Genomic DNA, 18,587 nt, shown 5'->3' on the forward strand with positions numbered 1-18,587 from the left:
TACCCAGCGAAGCTATCACTCAGAATCGAAGGCCAGATAAAGAGCTTCACTAATAAAAAAAAGCTAAAGGAGTTCATCACCACCAAACCAGAATTATATGAATTGCTGAAGGGGGTTCTTTCAGAAGAGAAAGTAAACAAAGATAAAAATTATGAACAACAAATACGTAATTATCAACAAGTGAATCTAAAAACCAAGGAAATTAAAAAAATCTGATGAACAATATTAACTGTTGAATATAATAGAATCAGAGGTATGGAAGGGGAGTGAACTGACGATTCTTGGGGAAAAGGGGAGAGGGGGGCGTGGGAAGAGACTGAACATAAACTGTGCACCTATGGATGAGGACAATGAGGAGTGGGGAAAGGGCAGAGGGTGGGGTGGGAACCTGGTGGAGGAGAGCAATGGTGGGGGTGGGGGGAAGGAACATTTGTAATAATATGAAAAATAAAAACTTATTAAAAAAAAAAAAAAAAAAAAAAAAAAAGACTTATAAATGTCAGCATTTCTCAGGACCCAGTGCTGGGGCCTCTTTTCTTACTCTACACACTCCTTTAGGGGATTTAGTTTTCTCCCAAGGCTCCCATTACTGCTTCCATGCAGATGACATATGAACCTGAGCTCTCATCCTGCCTCCCCTGTCTGTGCTGCATCTCCACTTGGATATTGTGCAGGTGTTAAGCTGGTGTAAAGCCAAATTCAACATTTCTACCCCTTAAACTTGCACCACCATCTTTTTAAAAAAATATATGTTACTGATTTTTTACAGAGAGGAAGGGAGAGAGATATAGAGTTAGAAACATCGATGAGAGAGAAAGATAGACCAGCTGCCTCCTGCACATCCCCCACTGGGGATGTGCCTGAAACCAAGGTACATGCCCTTGACTGGAATTGAACCTGGGACCTTTCAGTCCACAGGCTGATGCTCTATCCATTGAGCCAAACCAGTTAGGGCCCAACATCTTTTTATTGTAGGCTTCATTATCTACCGAGTAGCTCAGGCCCTAAGCCTGAGAGCCATCCTTTATTCGTCTCCCCCTCTGTCACCTCTCATGTAAACACTCACCAAGACTTGTCTTCCAGCCTCTTAAGCATTTCTTGATTTTTATTTCCTTTCTACCCCAGGAAGGAACTGAATTATTCTGCAATGACATCAGCTTGAAGGAAGACCCCAAGATCCAGATGAGGATGCAGCTCACCAGACAACTTGATTTATTAGCTTCACGAGATCCCGAGTCACTGTGCCAGACATCTGACTACAGAAGTGTGAGTTCATGAATGCATTTTGTCCTATTAAGTTTGTGGTAATATGCTATGTAGCGATGGAGAACTAATACAAGCTGCATGCTATGAGCTCTTGCTGGGTTGACAGGAGAAAACCCATTCAAACTTGACAAAGCCCCAGCAGGTTTGGCTCAGTGGATAGAGCGTCGGGTTCGATTACAGTCAAGGACACTTACCTTGGTTGCAGGTTCCTCCCTGGCCCAGCCTTGGTTAGGGCTTGTGCGGGAGGCAACTAATCAGTGTGTTTCTCGCACATTGATGTTTCTCTCTGACTTCCCCTCTCTCTTCCACACTCACTAAAAATCAATGTTAAAATATCCTCTGGTAGGGATTAACCAAACAACAACAACAAACTTGACAAAGACTAGGAAGACTAACCAGGATGGGAAGAACCTGGCTTTGATTCTGTGGTCCATCGTCACCTTGAATTCTCTTGACCTTCTCTGTTTCTTTTATTTTTATCCAGAAAGACTTAACTATGGTTGGAGTCAGTCAGCTATCTGCTCTATGTCAATCTATACTCAAGTAGTTTATTATTGCTGGAGTAAATTATCCATTCAGGCCGATTGTATTTTCTGTGAATTTAAGACCACACATCTCAAAAGGGCAATCTGTTATAATTTATTGTGTTACTCAAGTCACTTATCTTTATTACTCTCTAAAAAGATTTCTCCACAGACACCTCATGACCCGGTGAAATAGAAAGAGTCAGACAGGAACCACTTAATTTTCCAACCACCAAATCTATCTGCTCTACTTTCTGTCACTTTACCAGGGAGGAAGCATCCCTGATTCTTTTTATAAAGAACTGTTCCTCCATCTAATCCAGACTCATCTAATTAAGGTTTTGGGAGTCCATGAAAAACTCAGGTTGCTTTAGGCTACAAGTTTGAAAATCTAATTCAATAATAATAAGAAAAATACATGATTTTACTGAGCGGGGATTTCAGAATCAATTCATTCGGTAGTGTAATATTATCAAGTACCCGGGTTCTTTCCATCTTTTCAATCTTATATCCCCAGCATGGAGACTTATTATAGTCTTCACATGTTGGTTCCAAGATAGTTGCCACAGTGCCAGGCATTTCATTCAATATGACAACATCCAGTGAAAAGAGAGAGGATGTTCTTTCTCGTTCATTGCCAAAGAAAGCTTGCCTAGAATCCTTCCAGAGACTTCCTTTCATGGCCAGAACTGGGATGAATGCCCATCCCTAAGACTACTTGAAGGAAAGGATTACCATCGTGAGCTTAGACCAGTAGTCTCAAAGGCTGTCCTTGGGAGCAGCGGCAGCAACATCATCTGAGAACGTGGGAGGAATGCAGATTCTTGAGCTCCTGCCTGAACCTATTGAATTATGCACCTAGGACAGGCTATCTTTGTTGTAAAGAATGCTCCAAGTAATTCTGGTACATACTAAAGTTTGAGAACCACATGTCTAAGCTAATCTCTGAGCTGGAGAAAGGACAACTGCCCTGAATACTGGAAAAATACTGGAGATCTTTAGCAGGAAGGAAGGAGGGTATGGATTTTGGGTAGGGAGTGAACTTCCTGCATATCTCTCCCCTTGTTAAATAATTATTTTCTCCTTTCATTATAGTATTCTGTTAGCATACAAATATACTCTAATATATATATATATTTAAAAATATATTTTTACTGATTTCAGAAAGGAAGAGGGAGAGAGAGATAGAAACATCAATGATGAAAGAGAATCATTGATTGGCTGCCTTCTGCATTCCCCCTACTGGGGATTGGCCCGCAATTCGGGCATGTGCCCTTGACCAGAATTGAATCCAAGATCCTTCAGTTCATAGGCTGAGGCTCTATCCACTGAGCCAAACCGCCTAGGCCCTAGGGCAGTGGTCGGCAAACTGCAGCTCACGAGCCATGGTTTGCCGCTCTGTTGACTAATGAGTTTGCTGACCACTGTCCTAGGGCATACTCTAATATCTGAAAAAGTCTATCTAGTCCATGACCCCAAATCACTATCCAGCTGTTGCATGGTTCTTTGATCCTCTTCATAACTAAACCTATTTTTCAGTTGTCTACAATCACTGCAACTGTTTCTTCATCACCCATTCACTCTTTTACCCATTGCCATATGGTTTACATTCCCATCCACCCCCAAAATGTAATAGGCTGCAGGCTGTTTATTGAATGAAATGACTTTTCACATCCAACAGATATAATCATTTCTTCCTTTTTATTTTTAGTTATTGCTTTAGGGACACTGCGCTCTACTATTTTCCATCCTACCATATTCGTGCCTTCTCTTTAGGTCTCCTTTGTTATATCTTACCCTCTTTCAATCATTGGCTCTCATCCTTGAATGCACATTAGAAACATTGGGAAGATTTTTAAATTTCTGAAAACCAGGTAACACGAAGAGCACTGGAAATGGAAAAGAGCACTGAATACTGGAAAAATACTGGAGATCTTTAGCAGGAAGGAAGTGAAATCAGAAATCAGAAATCCTGTGTGTTTTCTGACACAATGTGCGAGAAACACACAGAGTAATGTGCGAGAAACACACAGAGTAATAAAGATAAGTGACTTGAGGGATTTTAGCAGTGAAATCAGAAATCCCTCTAAGCAGGATGCAGACATCAGTAATATTTATTATTATTATTATTATTATTATTATTATTATTATTATTTTAAATCCTCACCCAAGAATATTTTTTCCATTGCTTTTTAGAGAGAGCTGCAGAGAGAATTAAAGACAGAGATAAATATCGATGTGAGAGAAACACATTGATTGGTTGCCTCCTGCAGGAGCCTGACCAGGGCCCAGGCCGGGAAGGGGCCTGCAACTGAGATATGTGCCCTTGACCAGAATCAAACCTGGAGCTCTTTAATCCACAGGCTGATGCTCCATCCTTCAAACCACAGGCTGACATTCCATACACGGAGCCAAACTGGCTAGGGCAATATTTAAAAGCCTAAAGGTGATTCTAATGTACAGCCAAGTTTGAGAATCACTGCTCTTACTGTTGGGGCATCCCAGTGTCCTGCCATGACCCCTCCCCTCTGTCTGCATTATATCCCTAAGTTAGTGGTTCTCAGCCCTGCTCCACTTTAGTCACCCTGGGAGCTTTTATAAAGGACTGTTTTACAAATTCATCTTGGGAGTTCCCCAAGATGAATCGACTCTAAATTCCTGGGGTGACTCTCATGTGTAGCCAGAATGGTGAACCACTTCCTAGATGATTTCCTGAGTTCCCTGGCGGGAGGCTCAGTGCTGTCCTATAGAACTCTCAGCAATGACAAAAATGTTATATATCTGCATTGTCCAATATTGGACACTTGAAATTGACTTAAGTGACTGATAAACTGAATGGATAATTTAACTAATCTAAATTTTAATTAAATGACCCCATCAGTGTGGCTAATGGCTACTGTATTAGACAGCACCGTTCCATACGATAATGACCCTGAAGTTTGTTTCTTTCTCATGAGCTTCAGGCTTACATATTAAGCTGTCTAATAGGTAGCTCTTGTTAGATAGCCAATGGGTATCTTTAACTTAATACACACAAAAAGAAATTCTTTCATGTTTTTTCTTTACAAAAATTCTTGTTCCTTTCTTAGTCTTATCCCTCTTGGTAAATGGCATCACTTTCCATCCAATTCCTAAAGTCCCAAACATGGAAACCATCTTTTATTCCATTAAAAAAAAATTCTCACCTGAGGACATGCTTAGAGAGGTTTTATGATCTGTTGGGTTTTCCCTTGCCCTAAGGATCCATACTAATAAATCATTATCTATTTATTGAGCACTTACTATGTACAACACTGGGTTTTGCACTGCATTAGGGGTAAAAAGAGTGAGCAAGGGTTGTCCTTGTTGTCAAAGAGTTTGCAATCCAGGTTTGGGGACAAATCACAAAATAACTAAAAGTTGCAAAACTTTTTTTGTCAAGCTGACACAGAAGGGATTCACACAGCAGAACAGAACTGATGACTAATGGAATGGTATCGATAAGTTCTGCTGCTGGTGTTTGGGAAGAATTGACAGAGAACAGTAGAGTAGCCATCACTGGCCCAGGAACCTGAAGCATGTCTTGGATTTAGGACTTAGCCAAGGACACCGAGGTGGAGAGGGCAGTGCAGAGAGAGCCAGGCGGCTCAAGTCCAAGTGTGGTCAGGGGAACAGCATAGCTGGATCAGAGCACTTGAGTGAAGGAAGCTGAGTGCTAGGGCCAGAAATGCAGCTTTTCTCAGCAGGACCCTAGGTGCCTGGCTGTGGACTCTGGATTTTAATCTGGAGATGATGTAGTGTGTACGGGTCAAAGTGCATTCCGAATCCAACTTAGCAAATGGAGCATCAGGCCAAAACTAACAAGACAATATGTCATAGGTAAAAGTGCAAGGGAGTTGAGTGTTTCTAAATGTGTGCAAGTGTGCATGTGCATGTTCATCTTAAGAATAGCCCCATGCCCTAACTGGTTTGGCTTGGTGGATAGAGCATCGGCCTTCGGACTGAAGGGTCCCAGGTTCGATTCCAGTTAAGGGCATGTACCTTGGTTGCAGGCACATCTCCAGTGGGGAGTGTGCAGGAGGCAGCTGATTGATGTTTCTCTCTCATCGAATCTTTCTGACTTTCTATCCCTCTCCCTTTCTCTCTATAAAAACATCAATAAAATATGTTTTTAAAAAAAGAATAGCCCCAAGTCAAGAAGGGGCAACCTGTTTTAACAGTATTTACTCGAAAAGACAGAGGTGTTAATGCATCTATAAGCTCGGTATGGGTCTGTAGTGTGATCTGGCTGGGAAAAGCCTCCTGTCATCATTCATAGCAGCAGGAATAGAGTCTCCAGAACAAAAGTCCTCTTGGCTACTATTTTCTTCCCTCAAGTCCAGAAAAAAGACTGCTTTAGCCCGGCTGGTGTGGCTCAGTGGTTGACCTTAGACCTATGAACCAGGAGGTTACTGTTTGATTCCCAGCTTCATCTCCAGTAGAGGGTGTGCAGTGGGTAGCTGATCAATGATTCTCTCTCATCATTGATGTTTCTATCTCTCCCTTCCTCTCTGAAATCAATATAAACATAATAATAATAATAATAATAATAATAATAATGATAGGACTGCTTTGCTAAGATGGCTAACATTTATACAGGAGCTTCCCGAGTTCTTGCCTATGGGAGAGTTCTATTCTCATGTGATGTTGCCATCCAGGTTTTTCCTGGACTCAGAGCCAGCTTCACTTTCTCAGATCATTATGCACCTTCACGCAGAGCTTACTGAGCCATTTGGGGTGACACTTTTAAAACTCATCTGGGAGAAAAAAGTATCAGTGATCACCAAGTGAGCATTCATCTGGGCCTGAAGGGTGTCCTGGGACACGGAACTTGCAGAGCTTAAACGAGGAGAGTCCTGGCAAACTAAAGTGGTTGGTCACCCCCCAACAAACTGGAATTGTCTGCTTGAAGGTTTGTCCTGACCCCGCAGTGGTTTTTCCCTTAGAAACTGGAGTGGCGTGTATGCCTCACAGATATGTACCCTCTGGGTGCAACTTGCAGAGATCTCATTGTCTCTGTTTCCACAGTTTTCCAGAAGGGCAAACTTGTGATGGTTCAGGTTTTGCAAACTAAACTGTCCACCGTGGCCCCAGGAGGAGAAAGCGCCTTCTCTCTGTAGGCCTCACACTTGCCGGACAACTGCCCCAAGCTAAGTAACACACGTGCGGTCCAGAGGGCGTTGCCTCTTTATCTTAAGCAGGTGTGGACTCCAGTTTTAACGCCTGAAGCCATAAGACTATGCCATAAATCTATGTCACTCTTACGCTTGAAGCCACTCGCTCCTCTGTCCTCTGTTTGTAAACAGCCCCTAGCCCCACCTTCTGTCCTCCCCTGTTCAGAAAGGCCAGGAGCATGGGTGGCCTTTCTTGGGGAGCTCAGTTTGCCCCCGGAGTGCCCCGTTTTTCCTTCTGGTCCAGGTCATGGCTCCTGAGAGCCTGCAGCCTGTATGGGGCAGAGTGGAATGCACAGAGCACAGATTCTCAGGTTGGAACCTCGGGCCGCCTGAGGGGAGCAGCCCGGCCCCTCACTGCCCTGTGAGTGAGCTGTGAAACGTCTGCCTGGGAGTGATATTTGCTTTTTGGTAGAACAACTGTACAGGCTGCTGATCATGGCCCCAAACACCTCTGTGTGGCGCACACACATGGGGACAGGCACCCATTATAGAGCAGCACCTGGCCAGGCACTTGGCTGAGAGGTTTACGTACACACATTGTTGCCTTCCGTCTCTACAAGGACCCACGAGGTAGATTGTCAACTATTCCCATTGGAGGCAGCTTGCTTTGCAGCTCCACCGTCAGACGGTCAGAGTTGGTGAGTGCAAAAGCAGACTTGAAGCTTCACCTCTCTCAGGGTCAAGTCCAGGCTTTTCACTGCTGTCCTAACCCACCAGCCCCTGAGAATAGCATCCTAGAGCTGGAGGGGGCCTTAGGGCAGCTTGGCAAACATTGAATGTCCTGCCCCTCTGCAGGCCAATGCAACCCCTGGGTGGGGCCTGGCCTGCAGATATGGTCTTACAGGCTCTGGAAGTAATTCTGAGGGGTGGCCTGCATTGAGAACCAGAAAAATCCAACACCTTTATTTTATTTTATCTTTTTAAATACATATTTTGTTGATTTTTTAGAGAGAGGAAGAGAGAGGGATAGAGAGTTAGAAACATCGATGAGAGAGAATCATTGATCAGCTGCCTCCTGCATACCCCCTAGTGAGGATGTGCCTGCAACCAAGGTACATGCCCTTGACCAGAATCGAACCTGGGACCTTTCAGTCTGCAGGCCGACACTCTATCCACTGAGCCAAACCGGTTTCGGCCCAACACCTTTATTTATGAATCATGAGACTGAGGCCCTAGAGGGGCTAAGGTCATGCTTCTATGGAGCCACAGAGTTGAAAGAAACTAGGTCTCAGATTGAAGAGAGGTTCAAGTTCAAGCACAGACCTCATGTGGCCACAGGCATTGCAGGGTCATGCTGATGAAAGGTCACAAGGATGGACTTAGAACCCAATTCCCAGAGAGCACAGGCTAGGCAGTAGAGGTGGTTGGGGGTGGAGGAAGGGGTGTGGTCATGAGCTGGCCTGTCTGCCAGAGGAAGGTAGGGCAGTGATGGTGGGAGAAATGCCAAGATACTCCTCCCTCTTCTCTGGGAAGCCAGCCAGCCATGAGCCAGCATTTGACTCCACCGAGTTGCAGGCTGCCCTGGCTGTACCCCTCAGGAGGGAGGGGGTAGGACACTTTGGGGGGTACCCGGGAGATAGAACAAAAGGAGTTGAGTGCCCCCCCCCCTGCCCCAGGTGACTCAAGGGCCTGATCTCAGGGGAGGGGATCTCCCTTCCTGGGGTGAAGGAGGAAGTTGTGTTATCTGTCATCACCCGCTTTGTGGTCATCACGCCCTTTGTGCGAGCTCATCAGCTCACCGCGATGTTTGTCTGGTCACCTTCTTGTCTTCTCGCTCCTTCTAGGGTGCTGCTGTCCTCACTCACAGTGGCTTCCTGTTGATAGGAGGGGAAACCCTGAGGGTATGTATCAGAGTCTCTGGGATGAGGGGTCTGGGGGCCAGCACCTTCTCCAGCTGAGCTCACACAAGAGGGCCCGTTAGTATGGAAAACAAACAAAATGTGATCTCTGTTCTAGATGTTTCTGCAGTGTCTCCCCAGGAGCCCTCAGTCAATATCAGGGCTCTAAAAGCTGGATTAAGGACTCGAAGAGACATTCTTAGATTGTCTTGGTTAGGTTTGGGAAACATGAAGTTCAGAATCTGAACTCCGGTTAAGGACTCCCAAGGGTGGAGTCAGAGAGTCAGGTGTAATTGCAGGTAAGGGTCTGGGACCGCTGACTAGCTGGGACCAACCTATTGAAAACGTGCCTCGTTTTCTCCATCTGTAAAGGGAGGGGAATTGAGTGTCTACCTCCAAAGAAATGTAGTGGGTGTTAACTGAATTAATAGACATAATGCCTGGCCTGCTGTGAGCACCGGGCTAAATGCTAGCTGTAGTTAATTTAGGCTGACTGCCTGATGTCTCCCAGACCTCAGGCCTAGGCCAATGTGCACGGTTGTCCGTTGGGCAGACATGCAGGTTGGGGAGGTGAGAGTGGGGGTAGAGAGAAGGGTCTGGAATAGAGTCCCCCCCATGACAGGCAGCCCAGGCTCTTCCTGGGCTTACTGCTGGCCGCTGCCCAAGCTGGCGCCTGTCTGCTCAGTAACACAGCAGACCCACTCTCTTCCTGGGGAGGCGCACAGAAGAATGACTGATCGTCTGGGCTCTTGAGCGGGTGTGCTGGAGTGAGGGCCACGCCAGCTTGAGTCACGTGGCGAATTTCAGCACCACTCCTGGAGCCCACCCTGTCCCACAGACAAGGACTCAGCCGTGACTCACTGTGTGGAGGTGAGGCCTGCGCCTTAGTCACCTGGCGCCCCTTCCTGCAACACCTGAGCATCAGCATGCACAGCCTGCACCGGGCTCTCGTATCCTTCCTCATCTCTTTTCTTCTTTTCATCCTCTTTTCCTCCTTTCCTCGCTCCTTATCCGTTGACATCTCATTGATCTGATCTTGACTGATCTCGTTAGCAACTTGGATCGTTTAGGTCCGACAGATGGATAATGGAGACAGTATCTTCCTATGCCACTCCTCTCCTTGTCAGAGACACTGCCAGGAACGCCCATGAGCAGGCAGAGGAGGGGCCTGCCTGCATTGGCATGGGGGCAGTTCTGTCATCTGCGGGAAGCTGCCTCAAAAAACGACCCCTAACCCCCGCAGCTGACTGATGTATGAATTACTACTATTAGCTATTCATTCTAGTGACCGAAAGCCCAGACTGTGCCCTCTGAGAGTGCACTATATTTAACAAGGGCACGGAGACTCATTAACCATATCAGTGATCTACTCTTCATCATGAATTCATTCATTCTACATATGTCAAACACCTAATATGAGCCAGGAGTTATTTCTAGGCAGTTAAAAACTAGTAGTGAACAAAGTGGACAAAAAATCTCTGCCTTCTTGGACACCACATTGTGGTGGAGGGAGACAGAAAATAAGCAAGTTACAGAGTTAGTTAGAAGGAGGTAAGTGTTGGAAATAAAACCCCACAAAACCCCAACCCCAAATCCCAACCTACCAATAATGTAGGGTAGGTGGGCTTGGGAGTACTGGGGTGGGGGACAAGAATGGGGCAGGGAGCTTGGCTGTCACTTTATTTTGTTATTTTTCAATGACAGGTGACATTTAGTATTATATCAGTTTCAGGTGTTCAGGTGGTTAGACATTTATATATACCTTACAAAGTGATCCCCCCGACTAGTCTTGTACCCACCTGACTTAGGGGTCATTGTAAAGGGGGTCGTCAGAGTGGGCCTCCTTGCGGAGTTACTATTTGATCAGAGAGTTAGAAGAGGTGGGAGAGTTAGCTTTGCAGACATGGGAGGGGGAGTGGTCCAGATGGAGAGAGCAGCTGGAGCAACACCCTCAGACGGAGCAGCCGGCTCATTCCGAAGCACAGCAAGGAGGCCATGTGGCTGGAATGGAAGGAGTAAGGGGGGAGCAGTAGTCATGGAGAAGAGTGATTGAGGCGGGCGGGTCATATCATGTGGGGTCTCTTTAAGGGCTTTGGCTTTAACCTTGATTGCAATGGGGAGCTGGTTCAGGGCTCTGAACAGGGGAGGCGGTGACCTGGTGTGTGGGGGCTGGACTGCAGACCGGAGGCCGCCGGAGAAGTCTGGCAGAGAGGCTCAGCTGGGAGGGTAGCCGTGGTGCCAGCTGCCTTTGGAAGGGGAGCCAGCAGAATTGCCTGATGGGTCGATGTAGGGGCGAGGGAGTCAGGAGTCAAGGTTGACTTGGCAGCCGCTTTCCCGAGGGGTCAGTTACCATGAGCCAAGGCTCAGTGGGCACGGAGTGATGAGGGTTCCAGTGCAGCACAGGGGGAGGCAGGGAGAGAGCCGAGGGGAGGCTGCCGTGTTGGAGCCTCGCCCCTGCCTCCCCTGTAGCCCTGGCTGGGTTCCAGCCCAGTCTCTGGCTCTGCTTTAGGCTTCTTGTGTCCGGACAAATTGGGCTCTGAAGTTCAAAGCCTGTGCCAGGGCCCTGCAGTCCTGGGGGCACTCGATCTACAGGAGGAGGAGGGCTCTGTGTCCCTAAGGAGCGCGGCTGGCCGCCCGGGCTGCTCCTGGGCACGGCAGAAGTAACGTCCTGTTCCCTGTTCCGGGTTTGGCAGCAGCGCGTGGGAGGCCCAAGCAGAACAATCCCTCCTGCAAAGCCGGGCCGCTCCCTGGACTTGCCCCGGCCTGTGGTGTCTGAGCCGCGAAAGGCTTGTTTACCTGGCTCCAGCCTCCCAACAGGGGCGTCGGAGGGGATGGAAAGGGGAGGCCCACTGCCCGCCCGGCCCACCTGGGCTGAGCTTCTGGGATTGCCACACGGCTATTCTGCTGAGCTAACTGTCACATCCTCCTTCCTGGTGGTGGGCAGAGGCCAGGCAGCTCCGGGAGCGGGGAGCTTCCTGGAATTGGAGGAGAGGAGAGGAAGAAGCCAGGCAGGTGGCCTCAGCACCGGGGTGTCAGCACCTCTGGGAACCCCATGAGGGTCTCTGTGCTTTGTCGGGCCCACGAAGGGAGGCTGTTGTACCGACTCTGGCGTGTTGGGCTGAGCCAGGTTTCACTGGAATGCTTATATGGGTCAAGGCGCTATCATTTATTATTGGAATGTCCATTATGCATCTAAGCAACTCACTACCCACTGGCTGATGATTCCTCCTGCCCACCTAGATGTCTTGGGCTGGATTAGAAGCTGAGGGTTAAAGTGCCCAGCTCAAAACCCACGAAATGCTGCGATTTCTCCTAAAAGGGTTCTCAAACTGATTCCTTGGACGGAACCCTCCATGGTGGAGAGAGCTCCCTGCTCGGGAGAGACTGACCGGCCAGGATTCCAAGTGACGAGTCCCCTTTAAATAGAAACTTGGAGACAGTACTGTGCCTGAACAAGGCCAGTGCAGGCTCTCAGGGCCAAGCTGTGCACTGGTGACCTTCCAGAAGTCTCTAAAGCCCTCCGACGCTAACCTGGAGGGGAGGGTGTTCTCTCGACCTGGCCTGGTATGCCATTTACAGTGGCTCGGCCCCCGTGGCCATGAGCCAGGAGCTGGCCCAGGGTCCCACAAAGGAAGCTGTGTTCCCCAGCCTGGCGAGGGGCCAGGGCCAGTCGGTCCAGTTAGGCTTCAGCCTTGGCCTCCACCACTTGTGGCCGGGCCTGTTTTCTGGCCCTCCAGGCTGGCATTCCTGCCCGGCAGGGAGAGGCCAGGAGACCAGCCCTCCTCCGAGGCTGGGGGCTGTGACTCACAGGTAGTTACCTGCCCTAGGGCTCCCTGCCAGGCCAGGGAGGGAGCCGGAGGGGAGGCATTTAGAGCTTAGTCCTACTCATGCCTCTTAAGCTTCCTCGTGTGAGCTGGGCCTTGACCCCTTCCTGATGAGCTGGGGCCCTTTAAGGCTCTCCCGAATTCCCCAAGAAGCAAGGGATTTTCCACCGTTTGTTTCTGTTCTCCGTGGGGGAAGGGGAGGAGCTGGTGCTTTCTGGGATCCTGGGGGTTTCAGATCCTGGGGGTCTCCTCACCCCCAAGCCTGGGCCAGGTCTGGGCTGTCACACCCCATCTCTAAGCCCTGATCTTGCGTCCTCTGCTTGGTCTCCTGCCCAGGTGGTCTAGGACACGAGAGGAAGCTGACCCCTCCAAGCACAGTGCCTGCCACAGATGCCCCCGAATCCTGGTCTGGAATGACCCTGAATACTTGCCTGGTGCTTTCAGTTTGCAATGCTCCCCTCCAGTCCCCCTTCCCCCGCCCCAGGCACCCACAGGCAGGCGGGCACTGCCAGGCTTGCTGCGAGGCCTCTGGGACCGACCCACTTGCCCAGTCCTGTCCTGGGGCTGCGGGGCTGTGGGGCTGCAGTGACGGTGGATGGGCGTGCCAGCTGCCAGATTCCTGAGGCCCGCCCTGCAGTGGGCTACGCCCAGCCTGGGAGTCTCCAGAGGTGAGGCGTTGTTTAAAAACTGGGAGCCAGGAGCAGAGACCCCCATACGCGAGGGGCGCTCTCCGAGAAGCGATCTGGAGAAAGGACAGTGGCAGCAGGGAGCCAGGTATGTTTCCTGCCCGGTGGGGGCGGGCGGGCGGGGAGGAGGGCTCTGCTCTGGGCCTCTGGGGCCTGGCTGCAGGGCCCCGTTCTCTCTCTTCCTGCCGCCTCACCTGAACCAGCCGCCTGCAAAGGCTCATTGAATGTCTGCCTCTGTTTGCATTGCCTTTTTTCTGATAAGCAGAAAGCAAGTTCAGATGGGAGCCTGAGCACAAAGAGGAGCAGGAAGGGTGGGCTGGCGGGTCCAGGGCTCTTTGGAGGCCTTGTTCTGGGAGTGAGGGGCAGAGACAGCTCTGGGGCTAACCCAGAAGATGGGTCTCCCTCTTGGGCCACGATTAGCTGTATGACCTCAGGTCACCTGTGTCCTCCCTGGGCCCCTGACGCTTCTGGGAACTGATTGGAAGGAAGGAGTCCAAAGCATTAGGATGTATAATTTAAAAGATGCCAGCAGAGCCCCAGTTCCCTCTCTGGCCCTGCCTTGCCAACCTCCCTCCCCCAGCCCACGGAGCTGTGGCTGACAGGAGCAGAGTGAGCATCCAGGCCCAGGCAGAGGCGGGTTCTGCTGCATAAGCTGTGCAGGCCTGCCTGCCTCCAGGACCCTTCCACCATCCATCCCCGGCCTCCTTCAGTCCCCGCTCTGTGGCCTCCAACTCTCCCCTTCCTGCACAGCCCTGGCCCATCATTAGAGACATTTGGGATTGCTTCCGGTTTAGATAAAATCCTCTAGGCCCCCCATCACATTCCAGCTAACTGCCACAGCCTGACCCTCGAGGTGGCCCTCAGTGGTATGAAGGCCATGCCCATGGAAGGACAGGGCTCCCTCCAGACTTTCAGCCAGTCTGACCCACTCGCCTTTGGACCTGTGGGCTGGGCTCTGAGAAAGCCAGTCCTCTTTCTCGGGCAGCAACAAGGCCTCAGACCTCTCTGCAAAGGGCTCAGTGGTTTATTGCTCCCCTTCTCCTTATGACTACCTGGGGCAGGGCCTCCCATCGCAGAGGAGGAAGCTGGAGTCGGGAGGGGATGGCATTCCCCCAGGGCACCCCATGAGTCATATGCCAGCTGGGACAGCAGTCTGGGGCTCTGGCATTTTCCAAGCTTTTGGCTCCAGATGTACCTGCTGCCCAGAGGTGTCCTAGGCCAAGACCCGAGGGGAAGACTTCTGAAAAAACGTGAGCCCAGAAACAGAAAGGGGGCTAGTGTGCACTAGCGATTTGCGTGGCTTTACCCAGGCTGCTTTGCTCTGCCTCAGGTGAAGTCCTCTCTGGGGATCACCCTTTGGCTGAAGATGAGGTCAATCCTTCTCCTGTGGTTCGGTAAGTATCCCTTCCCATCCTCTGGGATCCGTCATATGGCAGAGCAGGGTGGTGACAGCTATGGGTGGAAGGACAGATAACCACAATGTGAGCATAACCTGTAGCACTTGTCTATTGGGGACACCCATGAGGTTTCTCTGCTCCTTCAGGCCTTCGGGAAGATGACTTGCTGCCTCTCTTGAGGTGTCTTCCTAGTCCCACCTGGGGGTGGTTTCTGCTCCCCAACTTCCCTGCACCGTCTCTTTCCCACCCTCTCACTCCCAGGCTGGCTCCAGTCCCATCATGGCTAGAGTTCTGGGATTTCCAGTGAATTGGAGTGAGGCATTCACAAAGTGTGGGGCAGCTTTGCAGATAAGGGGGCAACAAGAATGCAGGCGCCTCCCAGTGCCCCACAAGTGGCCAGCAGCCAGCCCTCCTCCGGGCTGTTGACAGCGAGGAGAGATGTGGACTGGGTCCTGGTGGCCAAGCGTGTGTCTGGAGCATGACGTGAAAGCTACATGCCAGGGTCATCCATGGATGTTGGCTGCCTGTCTTTCCTTCCCCTCCCCCCCCTTTTTTAAGTTGGGGTTACAGAACATGAAATCAGCTTTTTTGCCTAATAGCACCAGGATTATAATAATTACCTTCACCAGCGAGTGTGAACCGGAGAGAAGGAGAGGGTCTAGTCTTGTCGATGTCTGCTTTCCCTAGGGACACGGGGGTGGCTGTCTAGACCCGTGGTTGGCAAACTGCGGCTCTCGAGCCACATGCAGCTCTTTGGCAATCTTGAGTGTGGCTCTTCCACAAAATACCATGGCCTGGGCGAGTCTATTTTGAAGAAGTGGCATTAGAAGAAGTTGAAGTTTAAAAAATGTGGCTCTCCAAAGAAATCTCAATTGTACCATTGGTATTTGGCTATGTGGACCAATGAATTTGCTGACCAACTTGTCTAGACCCACCGCTCTTCAGGCTGAACCCCAGCACCCCTGTGATTTCAGTCTTGCCCAGCTTCCTGTGTACCCAGCAAGCCTGCTCCCGTGGGGCCTGCTACCCTCCCGTCGGGGACCTGCTCATCGGGAGGACCCGCCATCTCCGAGCTTCATCCACCTGCGGACTGACCAGGCCTGAGACCTACTGCACGCAGTATGGCGAGGTAGGCCCGAGCGCCACGGCCTCCGGCGCTGGAGGAAGGAGCGGTGGGTGGGGTGCGGAGCCTGCCATTGGTCACTGAATATTTACAGTGAACTTGGTATAGGCCCAGCCCCATGCACTATGGGGGATAGGTTGGGGGAGGGGTGCAAGAAAGTATAAGGCTGGGCCAAAACCGGTTTGGCTCAGTGGATAGAGCCTCTGTCTGCGGACTCACGGGTCCCAGCTTCGATTCTTTTCAAGGGCATGTACCCTAGTTGTGGGCACATCCCCAGTGTGCAGGAGGCAGCTGATCAATGTTTCTCTCTCATCGATGTTTCTAACTCTATATCTCTCTCCCTTCCTTTCTGTAAAAAAAAAAAAAATCAATAAAATATATTTTAAAAAAATAAAAAAATAAAAATAAAGTTTAAGGCTGGGCAAGAGAAAGGGTACTCAGAAGTAGCTAATAGCTCTATTCTCTCTTCTGCTCCATAAAACTGGAGCCCGGGAAGGACCGTTATTCCTCAGCCCCTGGGCATGGGCAGGGCAGTCATTTAAGTCTCAGGGACAGGCGATCAGATAAGTAGAGATGCTTTATCTGTAGGCTCTGATGTGCCATGGCTGGTGGGCAAAGTCAAAGCCAGTGGAGCACAGGCACTGGGATGTGGGCTTGTGTCTTGCCAGGGCGTGAACTGGGTGGCACCACGGTCTCTCTATGGCCAGCATCTCTTTGGCCAGCGTTGGGGGATGGCTGTGGACAGAGCTAGTGGGAGAATAGATGGCTGTAAGGCTGGAGCTTACCTCTTATGCTTTGTAGTTCTCACGCATGAAGATCCAACTTCCTTACCTCTCAGCCTCCTTGGTCCAAATGCTTTGTTCCCCGAGGCAGAGGGGGAAGCATTCAAACTTTTGTTGAGGGCCGAAACCGGTTTGGCTTGGTGGTAGAGCGTTGGTCTGTGGACTGAAAGATCTCAGGTTCGATTCCGGTCAGGGGCATGTACGTTGGTTGCGGGCACATCCCCAGTAGGGGGTGTGCAAGAGGCAGCTGGTCGGTGTTTCTCTCTCATCGACGTTTCCAGTTCTCTATCTCTCTCTCCTCCTCTCTGTAAAAAATCAATCAATATATATATATATATATATATATATATATATATATATACACACACACACACACACACACACACACACACACATACACAAACTGTTGTTGAGGGACATAGATCAGTGAAATAAATGAGGAAGTGTTGGGAGGTTAGCAAGGAGGTGCAGGGGCTCAGTGGATTAGTCAGGAAACGAGCTGAGCGAATCCAGGAGCACCAACTCTTCAAGCTACGCCAGTTAACATCGCCTGTAAGGCAACGGATTTGTTCAAAGAGTCATTGTGAGTTTTCTTCTAGACTTTTTTTTTTATATTGCCTCTGGAGCTTTATTTATTTATTTATTTTTTGTAGAAACTTCAAAAAGGACGGGGGCCCTTCTTTGCTTTCATGTTCACGAAGGTTGAAATCGCTCAGTGTTTTCTTGTTTCCCAGCGGCTTATCTCATTGGGCCATTTTTTTCTGCCCTCAAAATACAGGTTTGGATGAAGGAGTGAGTGAGGGTGTGGTTTGCCTTGAATCTCTGCAGCCTTTGCGGGGAGGGGGGAAAAGAGAGAGACAGAGAGAGAAAGGGAGTGAGACAGATGGATTGCCGGGAAGGAGACTTGTGTTCTCGGGGGTTTCCTCTTTCCAGAATGTTTTTGTCCTCAGGACCCTGGCAGTGTATCTGATACCACATCTGGGCCTCACCACCCTTCTAGTTCCCAGTGTTCTTTTGGCAACGTTAAAATCACAGATGGTATTGAGTTGTCCTTTGCATGTGCTGAGCAGAGACGGCTGTGGTTTCTTGCATCTCACCCACTTGGACATGGGAAGACCGTCTGACAGTGTTGGGTAAGATGGCCAGCATCAGGCGAGGCCTCCCTGTGGGCCCAGATTACTCCACAAGCATCCGGGGACCTGGCCGTATCGAGCCTTCTGGGCAATAGAACGGCTGTAGCTGTCCCTTCCCTCACCCTCTGAAAATCCTGTGCCATTGAGCCATGTCTAGAAATTTCAGGGAGACCTCTGCCTCCCTTCCTTAGGCTGATCCACCTCTGGGAGAGGAAGCAAGGAGAGGTCAGAGGCCGCAGTGCTGGGCCGTCCCCTCCGCCCCGGGCCTGTCTGGACAGCCTCTCTCCCTTGGGCCTGGGGCTTTGGCTTCACCCTGGCTCACCTTCTGAGTCTCGTGGATGCCCCAGGAAGCCAACTGCATTCCCTGCTTTTAAGTCGCCCCTCGAGAGCGGAACAGGGTGCTTGCAAAAGAGACGTCTAGACTTACAACCCTGGGGATTGATAAAGCTCGGCTGTTTTGTAGCTGTGACTGTTGAGAAACCTTGGCCCTTTTTCTTTTTCTCGAAGGGGAGAAGATCTGTGGGCCCTCTTGGAAAGAGTAGCGGGCAGGGCCTCTTGAGTGCAGAGTGCAACCCCAGGTCTGCCCCTCACCTGTGATGTGATCAGATGCTACCCCTCTCCCAGTCTCAGTTTTCTCTTCCGAGAATGAGTGTCAGATGAGATGAGATGGTCTTCAGGGCCGCTCCTTGCCCCAGCCCTCTTTGGGAATGAGCTAACGTCTAACCAGCTTCTCTCCCACCTGCTCTCTGTCTTGTCTGATTTTGCCTCCCCTCTCCCTTTCCAGCCTAGTCTTCCAGAGGCCACGGGTTGCCAGTGGTGAAC

At 50.0% G+C, this 18,587-nt stretch overlaps 1 protein-coding gene across 6 annotated transcripts in view; it reads left to right on the plus strand.

Annotated features, from left to right (window-relative positions):
- LAMB3 (laminin subunit beta 3) overlaps window positions 1-18,587 on the plus strand; it is an 82,739-nt gene that overhangs the window by 33,273 nt on the left and 30,879 nt on the right. For 4 of the 6 annotated variants that reach the window (XM_084865760.1, XM_084865758.1, XM_084865763.1 and 1 more), the window contains 5 exons: window positions 1,126-1,266; window positions 8,767-8,823; window positions 12,981-13,418; window positions 14,661-14,724; window positions 15,702-15,856. In XM_084865760.1, coding sequence (XP_084721886.1) covers window positions 14,697-14,724; window positions 15,702-15,856 — 183 coding nt within the window. In that variant the 5' untranslated portion in view covers window positions 1,126-1,266; window positions 8,767-8,823; window positions 12,981-13,418; window positions 14,661-14,696. Of the gene's footprint in view, window positions 1-624; window positions 675-1,125; window positions 1,267-8,766; window positions 9,691-12,980; window positions 13,419-14,660; window positions 14,725-15,701; window positions 15,857-18,587 lie in introns of those variants that run through there. The other 2 variants (XM_084865761.1, XM_084865759.1) reach the window with 2 other exon arrangements.

Source organism: Pipistrellus hanaki (assembly GCF_964339955.1).
Source record: "Pipistrellus hanaki genome assembly, chromosome: 18".
Taxonomy (NCBI): Eukaryota; Metazoa; Chordata; class Mammalia; order Chiroptera; family Vespertilionidae; genus Pipistrellus; species Pipistrellus hanaki.